General features: G+C 45.5%; 1 protein-coding gene across 2 annotated transcripts in view; it reads right to left on the bottom strand.

Annotated features, from left to right (window-relative positions):
- Positions 1 to 4,862: 4,862 nt before the first annotated feature.
- Mboat2 (membrane bound glycerophospholipid O-acyltransferase 2) overlaps positions 4,863 to 21,143 on the bottom strand; it is a 128,623-nt gene continuing 112,342 nt past the window's right edge. For both annotated transcript variants that reach the window (XM_075984084.1, XM_075984085.1), the window contains 6 exons: positions 20,394 to 20,586; positions 16,811 to 16,914; positions 15,184 to 15,248; positions 14,169 to 14,301; positions 11,955 to 12,106; positions 4,863 to 10,275 (listed from right to left, as the gene is read on the bottom strand). In XM_075984084.1, coding sequence (XP_075840199.1) covers positions 10,050 to 10,275; positions 11,955 to 12,106; positions 14,169 to 14,301; positions 15,184 to 15,248; positions 16,811 to 16,914; positions 20,394 to 20,586 — 873 coding nt within the window. In that variant the 3' untranslated portion in view covers positions 4,863 to 10,049. The remainder of the gene's footprint in view (positions 10,276 to 11,954; positions 12,107 to 14,168; positions 14,302 to 15,183; positions 15,249 to 16,810; positions 16,915 to 20,393; positions 20,587 to 21,143) is intronic.

Raw genomic sequence — 21,143 nt, 5'->3', positions numbered from 1 at the left:
CAGATGAGAATGCCTTGCTGACAAAGGTACCAAGCCACATGGCTAACACAGACAAGAACTATGGGCTAATATAAGTTATAAGAATTAGTTAATAAGAAGCCTGAGCTAATAGGCCAACCAGTTTATAATTAATGTAGACCTCTGTGTATTTCTTTGGGGCTGAATGGCTGCAGGACCCAGCAGGACAGAAACCCCAGTCAACAAAGATTTCCTAAAATTCATCAAACTTTGTTGTTTTCTATGACTGTGGAATATTTTTGCATCAAAAAGCACATCCTGTCAATTTAGCAGACACAGAATGATAATTTTCTAGGTAATTCTGTTTATACCAAAACCAGAAATTTGTTTCAAGTGGTTCCCATGCTTAAATATGGCCTCCAAGAAGAAGTCTGGACTAAACTTGGCTCTACACCATGAGCTATAGAAATTTTGGTCATTATAGCCACACAGCAACTACAGCTAGCTAGTCATTAGTAATGGAAGTCCTTGGAAGTGGAAGGGTCATGGCTCCTGGTGTTAGTCTGAATTTTATTGCATCATTTCCATTCATTCAGATTGCTTTGCCACTTGACCCCCTCCTTGGTTGGTAATGTCCTTTTCATTGTTCAATTTATAAATATGTATCTTAGTAATTAATTCCACCCTGGGGTCGGTTAACACCCACAGGGATAATGAGCATGGCACCCAAACATGTTCCCTGGAGGGAGAACCCTGTATCCTGATGCCACAGCAGTTTTGTGCACAGAGGCAATAGAAGGGAGCTAAACAAAAGGAGCAGAAGAGATGGATGCATGTGTCTCCCTGGGGGAGAAACTACAATGTTAGCCTCTGTGCCGAGGGGTGAGTGGCACCCACGCAGACACACAGGGCTCACCTTAGCAGTTAGCTAGGGAACTCAAGAAATTAAGATCATATTTCAGAGAAGAGTTTCAGTGTAAAGCAAACAATCCAAACCTGTTCTGTGGCTCTAAAAGACATCTTCCAGGGGCAGGAGATGGAGCTTGGTTGGTTGGTAGAGTGCTTGCCTAGCTGGTAGGAACCCTGGCTTGGATCCTGGCACCACATAGATTAGGTGTGGTGATACTCACCCAGCACTCAGAAAGCGGAAGCAGGAGGAATTTAAAAGTTCAAGGTCAAAGCCAGCCCGACTCAAACAGCGAAAAGACAGCTGTGGTGAGCACGTTGGGAAAGGTCTGGAGAAGACAAGAAGGGAGATGGGAGGGCTGCTTATCTACCCTGGGGTCTCTCGGCAACTAAGATTCAGGGCAAGATCTATCTGGGGTGGGTGAGGTGGAGGGCAGTACATGACTCTTTCTCTCTCTCACTTGTGCAACCAGGGAAATGATCATGACATTTAATCCTACCAAGAGGAGAGTGTGCAAGTTTCCAGAGTGATGGAATGAATTGGGTTCTACTTTTAGATGCCGAGTTAAAGGTGCCGGTGTTCCAGGCAGTGATGTTGAGCAGGTGTATACCCCCTGGGTAATGGAGAAGAAGACAATCTGAGCAAGACAGGGGAAGAGGGTGTGTGTGTGTGTTGCAGGGAGGGAAGGACGGAGTAGCCCAGACTATGAGGCATGGGGAAGAGGAGCCAGAGATAGCTGCAGAAACCTAGAAAGACTATCATGGTGTGAATGCTTAAATACAAGCAACCAAGTGAGACTGGAAACCAACAGGTTACTCAGCAAAAAGGACCAAGAAAAGCCTTGTAAGAGGAGCTCCGATATTGGGGGATGGCAAAAGAACTGAGGTACTATGCTGATCAATGTAAAGCCTGGGGGTCACAAGATAGATTTCTTGTTTGTTAGCTATCTTGTTTCCTCCCAACCACCCAGGAGAGAAACTTGACTCTAAGGCCATGTGATTTAACATCCTCTTGAAGTTAATGACTCAGACAGGCATTCCTGAACTCAACTTTCCATAGCCTCTGGGGTGCCGTGAAGCTCACTTATCCAATAACAATAGCCAGCCACTAAGCTCAAATTGTAAACCTTGCTTATGGAGCAATTTTCATGGTCATGCTGTAAAAAGTGGTGGATGGACAGAGCCAGAGAAATTACTCAGCAGTTAAGGGTGCCTTGTGTGTAAATCATAATGGATCCCAACACCCTTATCATATAAAAAGAAACCTATATCATGTAACTAACACCCACATAACGAGCCAGGTGTTCTGCTATGGCCTATATAACCTTGGCTCTGGACAGGGGTGGGATTGAGTGGAGGAATGAGGAAGGAGATGGAACAGGAAGATCACCCAGACTTGCCGGCTTCCAACCTAGCCAAGAAAGCAGGAGCCCAAGATTCAGGGAGAAATCGTGTCAAAGGAACACACAGAGAGTGACAGAAGACAACACTCAACATTCTCTTCTAGATTCACTTGTATACACTCTATACACACACACACACACACACACACACACACACACACACACACTTTGAAGAAAAGAGACCGCAACCAGGGATAACACCTCTGGAGGAATTGTCTTGCTCAGCCTCCAAGCCTGCTGGCCTAAGAAGTCATGTACTGTCAACTCTGGAGGTTGTGGACAAGGACTCAAGCGTAAAACAAAGCATCCTTAAACAATAAGAGAGATAGAGAGTAACAGATTTTACCAGTCAAGAAAAATGCAGTATTTAATGACTTTAAAAACTGAAGGTGACATTTGGTTCCACCAACAAGCAGACGAAACTTGCACAACCTATAGTTTGGGCTCACTAAACCTAGGAAGGCTGGAGGAAATAAACATTGTTTTTAACTTTCCCACTGAGAAACCCCTAATGAAAACCTTCCCCGGGACTCATGTGGACCCTGTTAACTTTGGAGGAGGTAGAGAGACTAGACAGGTGGAAGGTCACTTTTTGTTTCTATGAGAAATATACTCCCAGGGCATGGTCTATCATAGCAGGGAGGCATGGCAGCAGGAAATGGTTAGTCACACCGCCTCTGCAATCAGGGGACAGATGGAGATACACGCTGATGCCCAGCTAGTTTTCTCGTTTATTCAGGAATATCAGCCCATGACATAGTGCTGTCTACATCCGAGTGGGTGTTCCTCACAGACATGACCAGAGGTATGCGTCTTAAGTGGTTTTAAATTCAGTCAGGCTGATAAACAAAGATGAAGCATCACAAGAAAGCACGCAGGCTTGTGTGCAATATTCTTTTTATGAAAGTGAAGCCGTAGTGCAGTGCCGTGGTGGGACACTGGCCTAGCAGGGACACGGCCCTGCAGTCCATCCTAACCCTCTAGAAAAACAGGACTCTGCTGTGGTTCAAACCGAGCAGCCATCATGCGGGTGTGTTCTGTACCTACGGGATCGCGTTTCTTTGGAACAACGAACGGCTAAACAATTTCCCCACTATTCCCATTTCTAACTGGGGGAAAGGTACCGTAAACTAGGTCGGCATATTGCTGGGCAGATAAACCTTCTCAGCTCCCGCTGTTCCTATCTACCATGGCTAACACTCTGTAGAATCCTTGACCTAGCTTTCCTTTCTTTCTTCAGCTGGGCACTTATCCCAGCACCCCAGTTCAACAAAGAGAAGCAAAGGCCTCCTAGAAGTATCCATGCTTCCCAGCTCTGCTTCCTTCCCCCACTGCACAGGCACTTTGTGCTGAGGGTGGGGGTGGAGAGGTGGGGGTAGGGCTCTAAGGCTGCACTCAGAATGCTACACACCGTAGCTCATTGAAGACAAGGGAAGTGAGATCCGTTCTTCTTTACCCAGCACTTGGACAGCAATTCTGTATATAACCTACTTTTACTCTTAGCCTAACTGAAGCATGGCCTTTACAGGCAATGCTGGACATACTTTGGAGGGTAACTAAATGGTGGTGGTGGGGGTGACAGGTGACAATAACATACTTCTAGTCTCAGATGTTCCATAGAGGATTTTTTTTTGTTTGGTCAACCCAGCACCTCGAATTAACAATAAAAGTCAGTGTAACAGGACTGGAGAGATGACTCAGTAATTAAGAGCAAAGACCGCTCTTCAAGAAGATCTGGATCTGATTCTCAGACCCCACATGGCAGCTCACTGCCATCTGGAACCCTTGCTGCATGGAACCCAATGCCGCCTTCTAGCCTCGGCGCACTAGGCATGCACGCGGTAAAGACACATATGCAGGCAACACACCATACACATAAAATTATTTTTAAAAAAGTAAAAGTTAAGCTGAGCAGTGGTGGTACACCTTTAATCCCAGCACTTTGGTGGCAGAGGCAGGCAGATCTCTGTGAGTTTGAGGCCAGCAAGAGCTAGTTCCAGGACAGGCTCCAAAGCTACAGAGAAAAACAAAACAAAGTTAATATATTTTCCCCACAGTTCTTCGCAGTGGAACCAAGAAAAGACCTCAGAACACACTGGAGGTCCTGCAGGACACAGCTTCTCAAAAGCAAATACCAAGTCAGGGCACAAGTGGTAGGAGAGGGGCAGCCACAGCCCCTTGAAGTCGGCTCTTCCTTTCAAACTAGGAAACGGATGCCCTCTGTAACGATCAGTCTGGTGTCGGCTATACATCTACACACCAGCTCAGAGTGGTTTCAGTTACCATCCGTATGTAGGGCTGTGTCTGCCATCCGAAGTAGGTAAGGCAGTGTTCCTCACACTTGAGGGCCAGCAAGACGACTCAGGGGAACCCTCAAGACCTAAGATGGATGGCCACAGCCCACAGAAAGGAAGAGAGAACGGACTCCGTGTTGTCCCCTAGCCAGACAAGCACCATGGCACGCGCTCAACTGAAATAATGTTTATAAGTAATAGAAGACTCAATGACCAAAAAGCGTCTGCTCACAGGGTTAGGCACTGTGCCACCTCCCATAGATTAGATTTAAACTCTGAAATAAACAAACATATACATAAGTTCTTTTAAACTACTATTTAATCAGTTTTAAAGACACACCAATAAGAAAAAAACCATGAAAGTTAAAAACACCTTCAGATGCCAGCAATCGGCCCCCAGGCAGCTCTGAGGACACAGACAGACGAGCGTGGCTAGGATCCGTCACAGCACAGCCTAGCTGACACAGTGACGGTTTCAGTTCACCGTACAATGAGAACGGATTTGTGAGCTGGCTGGAAAATAACACTTCTTTAAAAAAAATATTTTGGAGTGAAAAAAAAAAGCACAGACCATCACACAATATTCTCCACTAGGGAAGACAAAGGGAAATCCTGTGAATGCTGGCTGTGGGAGCTGAGGCCCCACTCAGGTCAGGAGGACTCTGCTATCTGCTAGCGTCTAGCTGGAAGGCGAGGCGGATCTGGAGCCAGGCCCCTTCACCTTATCACGATGGGGCTTTCACGTCACAGAAGTCCGTGTCCCTTTCATTCCTATCGCCTCCTGTGGTGTTCCTTCTGGTGTGGAGACACCTTCACGTACAAAAAAAAATGACAAAAGATAGACAGGACTGTATTTTCATTCAGCACAGGAGTCTGTATGTGACCAAGTCAGCAGCGAATGGACTTTACTGACGGACGGGTGTATACAGAACCAAAGACATTTAAAGTGGGGGAACACACATCTTTTTAAAAGCTTGAGCAACACTCTACATGTGTCCTCCCCCCTACGAAAGAACAGAGAAGATCAATAACAAATCAATCTCTCAAAGAAGTTAACCCAAAACAGAGCCAGTAGGAAGCAGAGGCTCAGAGTGGGCAATAGGCAGCAGCCGGTCACTCTTCCATCCCAGGCAAGCGCCTGAGAAATGTTGAGTCATTTACCTCCCTTGTTCTGTAACTTCTGACTTTACATTAGATTCCATTGTCAGTTACAGTAGCAAACTGTAAGAAAACCTAGCTAGAGGTGGCTGTGTATCACTGGATCGGTTTCAGACAGGGGTTGGACATACATCTCTGAAATGTTATTTATAGGACAGAGAGGCTGTCCCTTGCTTTATAAAAATGGCACTGAGAGTTTACGGCCAGCTTTAAAGGCAAGACAAATTAGCTGGCGTATAAATGTGTCATTAGGTTCTGTTTGAGAAAGTTTCCCCACCAAAGACCCACGGAGCATCTTCTCACTTCTTCCCTGGAGTGTGCATTGTGTTAAAAACCTATTAAAATAAATTATTGTCTGGAAACATACAAAACATTAGTGAGCAGCCTACTAGTTAAAATGTAACTGGCCGCACCCTCTGTACAACAAGAGCCTCAAAAAGCAGCTTAATCGTCGATTATAAGAGCATTCCTACAAAATATTGACGTGGAAAATTTCATTTTAAATGTCTTTCAATAAGGAGAGTCACTATAAATAGATTTGACTGCACGGTGTTTCAGTAAAGTCACTGTCGAGAACTGCTACGTCCTAATCCATCAAACTCAAATTTCAGAGTGGATTTGTTTTCAACGCAAATCTCTTCCTCCAGCATCCGGAAGCCTCTCTGATGCAAACTCGCTCTTCCAAGGGCAGTGGGAAGCAGAAATTTAGCATCCAAGGCAGGAGTAGAAACGCTCAGCTAGTCCTCAGATGTCACTAGTGGAGTGGAACAGGTACGCATGGTCCTGGGGCAGCTAAGGCTACAGTCACAGTGTAAGCTTGAATTCTGCACCTAGGTACAACTGGGTGTGTGAAATTTCAGCCAGGGTAGACTATTCATGCCAGAATATAAAACCCTTCAATATACTGGTTTATAACTGTGCATTTGAGCTGACTCTCGGTGGGCGCGCAGTCCACCCTCTCAGGAATGTGTCAGCCATTGTAGAGAGCTCGTAGGATCAGTGAGCTGGTGCTGATGAACATCTGGGAAGTACAACTGTCCAGATCTGCTCAGGGTTTGAAGACTGGGGAGGTACAGGTTTTAAACAGGGAGAGCATTTGTCCTAAATGTTTAATCTAATCTTCAAAAGTAAAACCGTTATGGTTATTTTGATGGCAATTTAAAATTGCTTTCTGTCATTTAAAATATAGAATAACTAGGTTCTTTGAATGAAATAATTGTCAAGAAGACACACGCTGGTAATCCTGTCCAGTAAAATCAGCAATATCTGGGCAGTATTTAATGGAATAAATCCTCTCCAATTTTACCCAGCAGAAACAGAAACCATTGAAAGCAAAGGGGAAATGCATGTTGCTACACATTCTGGGTTAATGGATTAAAAGGCATTCTTCCTGTTGCTAGACAACCATTCTTTTAAAAGTAAGCACCTTAAATTCCAGTAATAAAAAGCAGCCGCCAGTGATCAGCTCCCTTTGTGAACCTGCCCTTCAGGAGTGGGGGAGTTGGGGATGAGCTTTGGTGGGACCTGGATGGGGATAGGGTCGGGCCGGGCAAGGACCAGCCAGTCCAATTAGTACTTACAGGGAATCGTCATCACTTTCTAGATGGCGACTTCAAAAGTGGTTATGTGTGGGATTACCCTGCATGGGTGTCACCATGGTAGAGACCAACATGCTAAGACATATCAACTGGGCACCTCTGAAGCCCAGCCAGCCTTCTCTCCAACGTCAGGTATTCCAGAAGCTAAGCAAGCTTTCCCAGTCACTCTGAGCTCTAAGTAAGATGCGTTATTTTAAAAACAGCGGAGCTGAGACACATCAAAATAACAATTATTGTTTCAAGAAAATGAAACTGAGGGAAGAATATTCTTGTTCTATTTTCCCTGAGTAGTATAGAATAAAACAGAAGTATAAATATAATGTAGACGGACCCTCTCTAGAGTGACTTCATGACACTCTAGGGATGGAAAAACAATATAAACACACACTGAAACCTGTTTTGCCGGCTAAATGCAGCAAGCACATATTATAATGACCTCCTTCACAATTAACAGTAGCACAAACATTAATTTAAATCCTTCTAAGTAGAAGCAAAATAACCTTTACAACATCCCCAAATTATGTTCATTTTATAGAACATTCTATAAAATGAAATTATGTTCATTTTATAAAACATAATTTTTTGAGAAAAATTGAAAACAGTATTTTATTTTAGATTATATAATTGTGATTATTTCTCCAAATTAGAAGACAGCCATCCAAAAAAAATGATCTCATAAATGTAATTGGTAGCTGCAGAAGAATGAAAAAAAAAAAAGAACTCAGTCAAATCGGATGCACCATGTAGCATCGTTCAGGAACTAGAACAATGATCATTGTCTTGCATTTTGGATGATAATACTTTGATTATAAATTCTTTGAGAGGAAACAGGCAACAGCAACTCAAGAGTATAGGGCTAGAAATAAAATGTGTTCAGGTAACAGAAATAAATAAATGGGGGTTATCTGTAAGTGGCCAGAGCCACCCAGCAAGCCTTCAGCAGTTTCACTGGCTCTCCAGCTTTCCCTTAGGAGATGCCTAGGGTTGTCTCATAAGCCCTGGGACTGATAGCTTTCTCTAATAGTGATTGGATTCTCCAAGGTATTTGTGAAATTGCAGACATTCAGGGATGGATACTTTCCATAAACACTCTTTTCTTTCCTCTAGAATTCTACAGCTGGGTTGATTTCGACATGCACATGGGAAAAATAAAAAAAGTATTTACCTGCCCTTTCCCTGGGAGAGGATGGGGAGGACCCTTGTAATCAGATGCAAACGACCTGCCTTCAGAAAAGCAAAAGTGTCTGCAGCACAGACCTCTAAAGTCCTAGAATGCCACACTGGTCTCTCTCTGTACCACTGTGATCTTAAACTTTATACCACCACTGCTGGTCCCTCCTTAACTTTACTCACAAGTGTATTAGTAAACAAAAACAAACAAAAAACAAAACCCAACTCATCATAGACTGACAATTTGCATTTCATTTGAAAATGTAAGGCAAAAAAACCAAAACAAATTTCACAAAAATATTGGTCCCAAAGCTCAGCCTTTTGCACAAGGCGGAACCTATAGTCTATGGCTCGGTTCTGTGGTTTCCAATCCACCCCTTACTCACAGCTGCTGCACCAAGAGTTCAACGGAAGAATTTTAATGCATGAAGTTAAAGAATGTAGAAACTAATTTATTAATTTTTTTTAAAAAAAATGTCACTTAGACTCAGCAACTAAGTTTTCTTTTCCCTAAATTTTTCCCAAATAGCAATGAAAATGACAGGGACAAGACACCAATGAACCAGATAATAACCTTAATTACTAGAGATTTCTTTCAAAAACTTCAAATAATCTACCACTGTTACTCTTAAAATCTCTTCTAATTCTATGTAATTTATGCTCAAGAGATTTTTTCAGAAGTCCACAGTATGATCAAGGTATTAAACTTTTGTGTCTCTCACAGTCACTGATCTTGGAGACGGAATGGGGAAGCCTCCGCCTGCGGCTACACGCCACACAGTGCTTTCTTCCTTCGGTCCTGCTTACCTCATCTTCCCTCTTCTTCTTATTTTTTTTCCTTAAGAAAATAAGCCTAAAATATCACACTGCCAACCTTTAATTATGTTTAAGAAAGTTCTCCTGAAAGGGCCCCCTAACTGACACCAGGTAATTAAGCTCCCAGCAAAATAAGCTACCTGTAATTTACCAGCTCCAACCGCTTACAGTCCTACCATGTGTGCGGTCCTCTGAGCTACCTTAAGAAACCCCTTGGAATACTGAGATGTTTATTGCATTTTTCAAGTACCCACCATCTTAAATATTCGGTTTAAACTCTGCCTCAATTCCACTTTGTGGCATACCACATCAAATAATTGATATCATCTCCTCACGCTAGTATGCTTGAAAACACCAACCGGGAACAACATCTTAGGGAACAGAAGGTTTAAGGCAAGACATTCATTTGGGAAAAGGTAACCTTACAATCGTCCAGATTGACGCGACCACTCTTCCACCTCTTCAGGGCCTCGGGATACGGGATACGCAATGTACATTCAGCGACAGGGCACATGTATGACCTTGAGGCTGAGGTCAGAGTGCCCTATCGAAATGTGGAAAGATTTTGTATAAGGCGTGACCCACAGGAACATGGCATGGGAAGGGTTATTTCATTCCATTTCCAATCTGGTATACAGAAAATCCCCCATTTGAGACTGTCCCATTTCCACCCAGTAAGTCTCTGGAAAGGCGTCAAGACTGGTTTCTGTTCACAGGCGGGAAACAGCCACCACACGCTCTCCCGGTCACTGCGTTAGTGACGAGTGTCTAGAGGCAGTGTCTTGGTTCTGACTGCAAACATTATTTGTGGTGGAAAAACTGTTCTGTCCCAGAGAATTTTCTCTTTCGTCAAACTTTTTGACCCGTGAGAGCTGAACATTTTCCTGTGTGCTCTTTCCTCTTTGAGATTTTTTCCCAGGCAGCAAGAGCAACACTAAGATACTGCAGATGTGCAGGCAGTAATACCAGGAGCTAAAAGGAAAGGAAAGACAGTTTACCAGCCACGCCTTTGCCAACAGCAGGGCCCCCATAGCAGGGTTTTCCACTACATTATCCTTCCCTTTTCCCACAGTGTAGGCTGGGTGTGGATAGCTGCAGCCCCGCCCCAGCCCCGCCCCAGCCCCGCCCCAGCCCCGCCCCAGCTCGGGAGTACAGGCCTAGACAGAGTCCAGTGTTTTGTAAGGGTCATGAGGCTACACAGGACGCAGACAGAAAGGCATTTATTAACGGGGGCATCAGTCTGAAGGCAGCCACAAAATGACATGTGGGGTCACCAGAGGACACTGCACAGGCAAGAGCATTGTCAGCCACTGCTCAGCCCACAGTCCCTCAGTTACAAAGACTGAAACAACTGAGCACTGGGTGACAGACAACTACGTGACAGTAGTGTCCAAATATTCAGATGGTACCTTAGAAACCACTAGAAAATCGGTCCCTAACTCGACTCTGAGTCTGATGGGACCTGAACTGCTTCCAAAGTTGAAAGTTCAAAATGACTGAAGAAAAAAAAAATGGGACAGACAATCCAACCAAGAGCCTACCCACATTGTGAGACTAAAGTTCAAATGGAACTTTAACAATTATTTCTCTCCTGTGTGACTGACTATCAAGCTTGATCCTAATGTCTGCGTTTAATCCTTTGACCATAAACTCTTGGGCTAAGTCAACGAATCCCACAGACATGAAGACGTGGTGAGAATCAAGCTTCTAATTTCAAAGATATCATTAACACGGGAGAAGTGGAGGTTGGTGGGGCAGGGACAGATGAAAGATTAATGAAAAACATGACTTCCAGACAGTGACTTCTGAAATACAGAGGATCTCAGCCGCCAGCCAAGGGCAGAAGAGCGAGGAGGGGGCAAATACTTTCCTAACCCTGGAAAACCGTGTTAATTAGCAATCGGTAAAGCATGCCCCTCCATTCCTTTTCTAGCGTTTGCTGGGCTCTTAGGCTACAGCTGAGTCTTCCTGAGATGGGGTGGGTTCTTCTGCCGGTGCCACTGAGGGAGCCACACTTTCTTCCACTTTTGGGCTGAATGGGATGAGCTGCCCCATGAAGGAACTTGGGACTGCTTGGTTTAGGACTACGAAGTAATTGATAAGATACTTAATGGCAGAAATGAGGCCGTAATGTTATCTTTCTATTTCTGTACTGGCTGGTTTTGTGTCAACTTGACACTAGCTAGAGTCATCAGAGAGGAAGCAACCTCAGTTGAGGGAATGCCTTCATGGGATCCAGCCGTAAGTCATTTTCTCTCAACAGGGGAAGGCAGTGGTCAGTAGGGGAAGGGAAGGAGAGGGAGAGAGAAGGACCCAGTCCACAGTTGGTGATGCTATCCTTAGTCTGCTGGCCCTGGGTGCTATAAGAAAGCAGGCTTAGAAAGTCATGAGGAGCAAGTCAGTAAGCAGCATCCCTCCATGGCCTCTGCATCAGCTCCTGCCTCCAGATTTCTTTCCTGCTTGAGTTCCTGACTGGCTTCCTTCGACTATGAGCAGTGAACCCTCTCTCCCCAGCTTGCTCTTTGGTCACGGTGTTTTGTCACAGCAGTTGAAACCCTGACTAAGACCATTTCTAGTATTCGATTCAATTAGTACAGAACCTTCTTTGGGAACACAGCTACTCCTCCCGACAGCTGAACAGTAACACTCACCTGTAAAACGTGAACGATGGCTTTATAGAGAGAAGCACAAACGGCACGACCGTGTAACTGATTGTTATTTGTGTTGCTGCCCACGTTACGATGTCATAAAATAACTTAAGTTGAGGGGGTTCGATGAAATAATGTCTAAAGTTATTTCTTACCTGGAAAGAAAGACACAAAAACCATTGGCTACGCCTTTAGATAAACACTACAGAGGACACGCGGGTGACAGCCGCTGTTTCAGGCCTGTAGAGTAACACTCTCACACTGGTGCCTGAGTGTAAACTGCCACTACTGCCAGGGCAAGCCGCTCCCAACAACAGCACAACAGCAGTGTGTGTGTGTGTGTGTGTGTGGTTAGTAGAGAAGAGCAAGCAAATGGTGGGTTGTGCAGAGGGCCTGGAGGAGCGCTCTGTGGCTGTAAACTTATTTAAAGTGAAACTTCCTAAGAGAGTTACCAAAGGACACAGAGTTCTTTAAGTAGTGCTGGGTAAATCAGAGACCATGCGTGCCTCCGCTGGGTCTCCAGTTTCTCCTCTCACTAGGTGAACGAGGCAGCTGTACTCTTGATGAGCCTCTGAGTGTGTGCAAGACCAGAAGGATCTATGTGCTCCATTCTCATCAGAAAAGCAGGCAAAGAAACAGAGACCACACACACGGCTCGCTGATGAAACCTGGGAAGGTCTTCTCAAAAAGGTTTGTTGTTTGTTTGTTGGCTGTGGGGTTGGAGACTTGTGCCTTCTAGGCAAGCATACCCAGCCACGTTCCCAACTTCTCACTAAACAGTTCAAAACAGTCCAATGTTGCACTTTTGAAATGTATAAACCTAAGCAAACAAGATTTCCCACTTCCACCATATGCCTCATATTTTTCTTCTGTATGTCTCAGGTGTCACAACATCTCCTTGGGTGAAGCATGGCCTTGGTCACAAACAAAGCCAGATGGGATCCTCAGAACTGAGGTCGTGAATGGGTACGCTTCTCGGGGGCTCTAACACAATCCTCGCCTTAAGGCCTCTTGCCTGGCTCTCTCTACCCATTCTGCCTATTCCCGAGCCCACCTCCTCCAGCATGGCTGCAGCATTTCACCAGGGTTCGAAACCTTAGCTGGCTGGGGATGTAGGCCAGTGCTACAGTGCTTTTCTGTATTGCGGGGCCCAAGGTACACTCTTCAGTACCCCAAGAAAACAAAACAGAAACCACACCTCCCCTGATTCCCTGATGCTAGGGGTGGAAGAGGTCCAAGCTTCTGGGCTGGTGAGGAGATACCACAGCCTGCCTCCTTTCTTCCTTGCGCCTACCCGGAACTCTCTGCTTTAATGGTACTTACCTGTCATTTCCAAAACACACCACGGCTTTTGAACTTTCCCAATGTTGTGCCCCATGCCTAAGACACATTCTTTCCCCCACTATGCTCCAGTTAGGATTGACTACCAGAGTGTTCAGCCCCGTGCTACTCTTTCCCGCTACTCCCTCGGGTACAGCAAAATGAGCATCTGCTGGCTTCTTAGAGGAAGCCATTTTACCCACAAGGCACTAGAATGAGCTTGTTAAAACATACTTTTTGACACATTACTTCCCTCTAGTTAACTTTCAAATACTTACACTGATTTGTCCTCCTTTTCTTTCTCATAGTGTGAAGCTATCTCAGTTGTTGCCCCAAACCGTTCCAGGTTCTTCCCCAGCAAGTACTCTGCAGGGTGGTGACACATCCTCAGTGTCTCCCACTGGGAACAGCCTACCCCATCTTTAGGAGTGGTGAGAGGAACAGACCTACTCATTCTTTTTGGTTTGGTTGGTTTTTGTTTTGTTTTTTGTTTGCTGTTTTTCAAGACAGGGTTCCACTGCTCAACAGCCTTGGCTGTTCTGGAACTCAGTCTGTAGACTGGGTTGGCCTCAGACTCACAGAGATCCACCTGCCTCTGCCTCCCAAGTGATGGGACTAAAGGCGTGTGTAGCCACCAACCGGCTCAGACCTACCCATTCTAGCCATCTTTGTTTTCTCCCTCGTTCGGAAAATGTCATAAGCCATATGACACGTTTTAAGCATTTCCTGCGTGCTAGGTGCACAGCTTCTGCTGGTACACAGGAAGCTGGAGGCTTGTGGTGACCACTTGTTTCCATGGACAGTCACACGTCTAACTTTTTTCCTGGGCAGATGGCGCTGATCACAGCCAAAGAAACAAAGATCCACTCACTGAATTATAAAACAAAATATACTTACAGCCCGCGCTGCTAACGTCATTAACGTTCCTGTGAGGAACGTCAGATAGTATCCTGGGTAGACCCCGTGCCAAATGGCGGAGAGAAAGAACGTCTGGGTTGTCGGACTGAAGGTTGCTCGTTCATAACACACCCTAGACATCATGGAGAGGCAAGAGGAGTGAGCAGAGCTGAGTCCACAGAGCCCACAGGGTCCTTCTCTGACCTGACACGGTTAGGGGAGCCAGGAAAGCAAACAGCATTCCTCCTGGGCACTAGCTCAGTCACTTTCGGGCAGAAACTTTGTTCTTACCTCCTTTTCACTGGTATATATATATGTGGGCGTGTGTCTGTGTGTGTATACATATATATATATACACATACAAACACACACAGACACATATAAACCATCTTGTGGGTAGTGAGAGTTGAACTCGGGTCCTCTGCATGAGCAGCAAAAGCTCTTAACTGCTGAGCCACCTCTGCAGCCTCCAGCTATAATTTTAAGGATATTGTGAGTTCTGACTATGGAGTGGGGACTGGGTCTTTTGGTCCTACACATGTGTGTCCCAGGCCCAACATATAAAGAGCTGTTGATTCCGTTCCAGAAATCCAGGGCAAGTTATATAATTTTGTTTTGTTGGGTTTTCGAGACCAGGTTTCCTTGAACTAGCTCTACCGACCAGGCTGGCCTTGTACTCAAGAGATCCACCTGCCTCTGCCTCCCAAGTGCTGGGATTAAAGGTGTGTGCCACCACCAACAGGCCTGTGTTTGTTTCTAATACACAAGAGCAGTAGCTACAGAGAACACTGGCTACCGCAGACATCTGCAGAGCCTGGACCAGGATGAGGGGACGCCAATACAGGGATGTTTGTGACTCAGTCCTAAGCAGCTCTGATTTGATGGCATATCTTGGGTAAAACCAAGGCCACAATGGCATTCAACACACAGACAACGAAGAATGCCAAGTCAGCAAGCTCAACCCCAAGTCCCTGATGCCGGAGCATGCCCAAAGGTGACTCTTTAAGGAACATACCTTTTGAGCCAAAGAGCTGTCTGGATATTCCAATTGTCGAGAAACATCTTAAAACTTGTTGACATCTGAAAAACAAAGGGACCTTTTCCTTTGGCCATCAAAATAATGACGCTGTAAGTCTACATAATAATGCTTTAGTGTTCTACGAAATTAAAGCTAAAACTCATTTGGTAACGAAGGCACAGCATTGGTTCCTTCCTCGACACTGTTCTAATACAGTAACATCTTCCAGGAAAGTTTCTGAATCTCTGTACATCGGAGGGCTACAGCTCCAGAGATCTGTGTCACTTACCCTTTGTGCTCCCCTCCCTTCACAATTGTTAATGAAATCATAACAGGGAGGAATTGCTCCTAAGCCCCCATTACATTAACATCTGGGGGCGTTTAGCAGTGGTCACTATATCCTCCCTTGGGGAACCAATGCTTCTCTGTCTTCATTCCACTTAATCCCAAGAAGATGACGGCTCATGTCCCCAGGAGGACAACACCTGGTTCTCAAGGTATGGAAAAACCTGTTTTACATCTAAGCATGAAAACATGGAAAACTAATGGTCTCTATGGGGGGTGGGAAGTCCCTCAGCATGACGCTAAAGAATCAATAGATACCAAAACCTCCATCTTACCTCAGCAACCTCCCCTGTTTGTATTTATTTATTTTTTATTTTATGTGCATTTTGCCTGCGCGTCTGTGCACCGTGTGCATGTAGTGCTTCTGGATGGCAGAAGATGGCACCAGATCCCCTGGGATTAGAGTCAGAACTGGCTGTGAGCTGTCCTGTAAGTGCTGGGAGCTTCTGAGGTTGTGTTTGGCGAGGCTTCGGCGTCTCTAGCATCTCCAGTACCTTCGCATGCTGCCGGTGGAAGCTTGCCTTTTCTCACCCTACTCTTCCTCTAGGGGCTCACCAGGTCATCTCCCACTCCCCTTTCCCTAGGACGGACTACAGATTCAGACACCTTATGCCTGCACCTTCCAAGTCAGAGCCAGCTTCTGAGCACTTCCTACAACTGACTGAGGACCCGTCAGTCACCAGTCTCATTCACTGCATCCCCCCCCCCCGAGGGGGAGTGCCCCATTAGTAAATATGGGGTGAAAATCGGGGTAATATTTCATGATCCTCCTCCCTGTCGTTTGGCTTTGACATCCTTTCCATCTCCTCTACAGCGCTGAAGGGGAGGTGGGAGCATCCAGCTTAATGCGGAGCACTAGACAGGCACTTGCCCAGCTGTGAATCTCTGAACAGAAATAAGCAATAATCCACAGTCTCATGCATGTGAAGGCTTGACTCTCAGCTGACGGTGCTGTTGGGGAGGTTCAGGAGGTGTATCCTGTTAGAGGAAGCATGTCACGGGAGGTGGCCTGAAGGAGTCTGAAAGCTCACGCCACTTCTAGTTCACTCTCCGCACTGTGCTTGTGTTCAAGATGTGAGCGCTCTGCATCCTGCTCCATCATCATTGACGCTAACCTTCCGGAAGCCCAAATAAACTCTTTATTCTAGTCCAAAAAAAGTCTGGGTGTTTCTGTGGTCAATACCACGAGAGCCACTCTCGGGACGGCGCACCATAACCGAGGAAAGCAAACTGCGGCCTTTAAACAGTCACATCACTAGTGCCTTAAGTGTTTACTAACCTCTATTTGCTGAATTCTCAAGTTGGAAATTAAGTCCCAACGAGCCACTCCGTTCCTGTCGTACCCTCTGAACCCAAAGCCTGCAGCGTTGTTAATGGCGTCAGCTGTCACAAAGTAAAGAATTAAAATGTTACTGCGATGTATATATATGGATATGCACACACATATGTTTGTTTTGTTTTTAAAGATGTATTTTATTTTCATGTGTCTGGGTGTTTTGCCTGTATGCATGTTGTATGTACCATGTACATGCCTGGTGCCCTTGGAGGCCAGAGAGGGTGTGAGATCCCCTGGAACTGGAGTTGCAGATTTTGTGAGCCACCACATTGGGGCTGGAAAGTGAACCCGGCTCCTCTACAAGAGCAACAAATGCTGTGATCTGCTGAGCCATCGCTCCGCCCCCATCTACTGTTTTCCCAGGAGATAGGGACAGTTTCTTACTCTCAAACAGTAGAAATAGGCTTTTGATTTAGTAGTATTGGAGAGACTGAACTCTGGGTCTTGAACCTTCTAGGCAAGCCCTTTCCTGGTGAAATACAATCATAGTCCACAGCTTATTCTAGTTTTAAAATGTGTGTGTGTGTGTGTGTTTCTCTCTTTGTGCATGCTACATGAACTTGGGTGTCTATGGAGGCCAGGGGAGGACACTGGATGCCCTGGCGCCAAAGTTAAAGGTATAAGCAAGCAAACTCAGGTCCTCTGGAAGAGTAGCATGCGGTTTGCTATTGCTGTTTTTGTTTTTATTTTTGAGACAAAGTCTCTCTATATTGTCCTGGCTGTCCTGAAACTCACTCTGTAGAGCAGGCTGGCCTTAAACTCACAGAGAGCCGCCTGCCTCTGCCTCCCAAGGGCTGGGATTAAAAGTGTACACCACCACCGCTTGGCAGCAAACATTCTTAACAAGTGAACCCTCTCTCCAGCCCTGACTTACCCTCATTTTTAAGAGAGGTTAGAAACTATCACACACAATGACCCTATTAAGGACAGCTCGTTAGTTAGCAAAACACCAGGCATAAACCAGGAGGAGATAGGTGGAATTAAAGTCTGGGGTACACACTAGAACATGGTGACGTGAGCTTAGTCATCTAGAAGGCACTGCTGGGAATCTGCTGCCCCAAACTCAGCACGTTCAATTTGGCCTTTATTATAAACAGAAATACACGGGCGGGGGGGGGGGGGGGGGAGGAAGCTAACGTCTTCGTTTCTTTCCTTCTTGGCTCCCAGAACCCATTCTGTCTGCAGAACTTTCCAACCCTTTGGTTGTGACGCTAACTCCATCAGCGTCTCTGCTTACAAATCTGTTCAAGATACAAGTTTCTGCCTCAAGTGGGTCCTTCCGAACCAACTGGAAGTGTTTCTAATTCATACCATCTGGGTCTTGACCAAACTAGCAGAAACCCATCAAAATGCAGCAAAACAACACACTTTCATAGACACGGACCCTACCCTTAAATTGTTTATTCTTAAATTGTTTACTCATTTGATTAAACAAAAAAATTACAACTTGGGGACGGGGGAGTAAACAATCGAGCTTTACCCTTCTGTCAGGTTTAAGGGCAAATTACAGTGAGCCCATCAATATGGTAATGTGCAGGTTAGCAGGAGTAAAGAACTGCTAATAACACAGAAGGAGCTCCACTCCTCCCACACAAGGCTGCCAAAGAATCCAAATGGGTACAGAAAACCCATATTCCTGCAGCTAGTGGATTAACTAAACCAATGGGTCAAACCTAATTTATATTTATTTGTTTTCTTGTTTAGTGTGTGTGTGTGTATAAGTGTGCAGGAGCTCACACACCGCAGTGCATGTGTGGAGGTCAGAGAACAGTTTCCAGGAGTTGGATCTCTCCTTCCAACATATGGGTCCCTGGGACTGAACACAGGTGATTAGGCAGGTAACAAGTGCCTTTACCCAAAGAGCATTCCACCAACTACAACACCAACAATTAAAAAAAACAAAAATACAAAGTTACTTTGGGCCGGGTAGTTGTGGCATATGCCTTTAATCCCAGCACTTGGGAGGCACAGGCAGGTGGGTGGGCAGATCTCTGTGAGTTTGAGGTCAGCCTGGTCTACAAGAGCTAGGTCCAGGACAGGATCCAAAGTTACAGAGAAACCCTGTCTCGAAAAACAAACAAAACAAAAACAAGAAAACAACAAAGTTGGTTTGGAATAAATAGCAGAGCTTCCCTCAGGTTAGATGAGTATTTAAATGGGCAAATGTGGATCTTAAGGGACCTCACTTAGTATTAGTGTTTAAACTTGGCTAGAACAAAAGCAGTATTAAGGGATTATTAGTTTAAACCCACAGCAGACGAGGCATAACAGTGCAAACTTCTCAGGAAGAACCTGGAGATGGAGGTCAACCCAGGATGCACAGGGAGACCCTGTCTCAAAACAAATTCTCACAAGGTGACATTATCTGTTATTACCATTGAATTAACAGGCTAAAGTCACTTTTCCTGAATCGTTTCTGCATGGAAGACTGAAAATATGGACTCTGGTACCAACCTACATTTCACTGTAATAAAATAAAGGCAGCAGCCAAACGCCAGGCCCAACTACTCAGCCTTCCTGGGATGTGCTCTTTGTAGTATCCACACCTTCACTGAGTATCACATAGTAAACAGAGCGCAGTCTTAAGAATAAAGAGGCTTGTGACATAGCGAGTAGGGCCAATGACATACAAACCAGGCTCCAATCCACCCTCCTCCGTGGGGACAGGAGCTTTAGGAGTTCATTGCTACATTCCAGAAGATTCCTGCGGCGATGACATGGAGCTGCTGAACACCGCACGGATAAAGTTCATGACATCATCATCTGGAGCCTCCTGAGGCTTGTGCAACGGTACAGGGGAGGGCTCGAGGGAGGATTCTCTCCTCCCCCGACCCCTCTTTTCCATTCAGTCCCCAGCACACTGCTTGGCCCAGGCCCTTCCAAGCCTCTTCAGTCTTAAAGGCACAGCACTCTGTTCTCTAATACTTGTTCCACCTGGCGGGTGTCACAGACCCGTTCATGAACTGATGTGATTTTGCACACTTTACTGGTAAAGTTCTGGTCAATAAACCAAATCTAATGGTGTCATAATAATAAGTGTAATGAAACCATGCTAAAGTATAGGTACCCGGAAGACTATGCCATGCATGTCAGTATTCAATCAAGCTTGCAGAATCTACCACACAACAGGCTAACGCTAATAATAGAGAAGTATCTGCTATGAGCTCAGCTGCCCATTGACTTTCATCTTATAGCAAAATGGGCCTTGCTCATGAACTTCGGGGGTTTGTTTCTTAGGCAAAAATGACCGACCGTTCTACTTGGTCCTTAACTATACATCCTCAAGAGGGCACTCTTGAGCTGGAAGCAGTGGGATGCTTGTGAGTTCAGCTACTAGAGCAAGGCTGAAGCAAGGGGATTGCTTGCACTCAGTAGTTTGAGGCCAGCAGGTACAATAAGGCATAGTCACAGAAAAAAATCCAAACCAAACCAACCAACCAACCAAACAAACAAACAAAGACCCAGGACACTGCCTGAGATCTACGAGATTTACTTCAGCATGGAAGCAAGTCTACAGGCTACTTACCTAAGGTCCATGCAAAGTAGTACTTAGGTCTGGCAGCCAAAAGAGAGACATACAGGTAGGTGGCTTTGGCTGGCCACGATGCGGTGGCCTGGAAGTGCTCGTCGATGTTGTACTCCACGGGCAGCATGTTGGAGACGGTCAAGTGAAATAATAAAGAGAGTCCACAGACTAGGAGCTTCTCAGTAACTGCTGCCTGGAAGGGGTAGGCAAGAGTCACAGCCTCATAGGACTCTGTGTGCACTTTTTACACACTGCCACCAGATGGAAACGCTAGTGCTCGTGATCAAAAATCAGGAGCCACCTGGCCCTGGACATTTCAGATCCTCACAGGAATATCTCCAACCTCATTAACTTCAATCACCAAGACAGGGTCTCTCAAACAAATCCAGCACTCCCTGACACAACTAACCTTGCTAGTCAGCTTGCTCTGGGGATCCCCTGTGTCTGCCTTCCAAGGATGGAATTACAGCCAGGTAGTAACACCCTACCATTACATGGGTTCTGGGAATCCAGACTATGGTCCCCACCCTTGCGAAAGTGCTTTAAGCACTCCCCAGACCCATGAGCAAGATTTTGACTAGCATCATTAGGAAGAGAATGCAGCCAGGAAAGGAACCGCCAGTGTTTCCAGTAGTGGAGCAGGAGGACAGAAGTTCGTGAGGGGTGGCCTCGTAAGACCCACCGTTTGACAGCATTTTCTTTCACTAAGGAATTTGTTTTCTTTCTTTAAAAAAAAAGTTTAAATTTCTT

The sequence above is a fragment of the Microtus pennsylvanicus genome, chromosome 8 (assembly GCF_037038515.1).
Source record: "Microtus pennsylvanicus isolate mMicPen1 chromosome 8, mMicPen1.hap1, whole genome shotgun sequence".
In the NCBI taxonomy this organism is placed as follows: Eukaryota; Metazoa; Chordata; class Mammalia; order Rodentia; family Cricetidae; genus Microtus; species Microtus pennsylvanicus.
The sequence above is the reverse complement of the archived record's forward strand: the minus strand, read 5'-3'. Positions and strand labels throughout refer to the sequence as shown.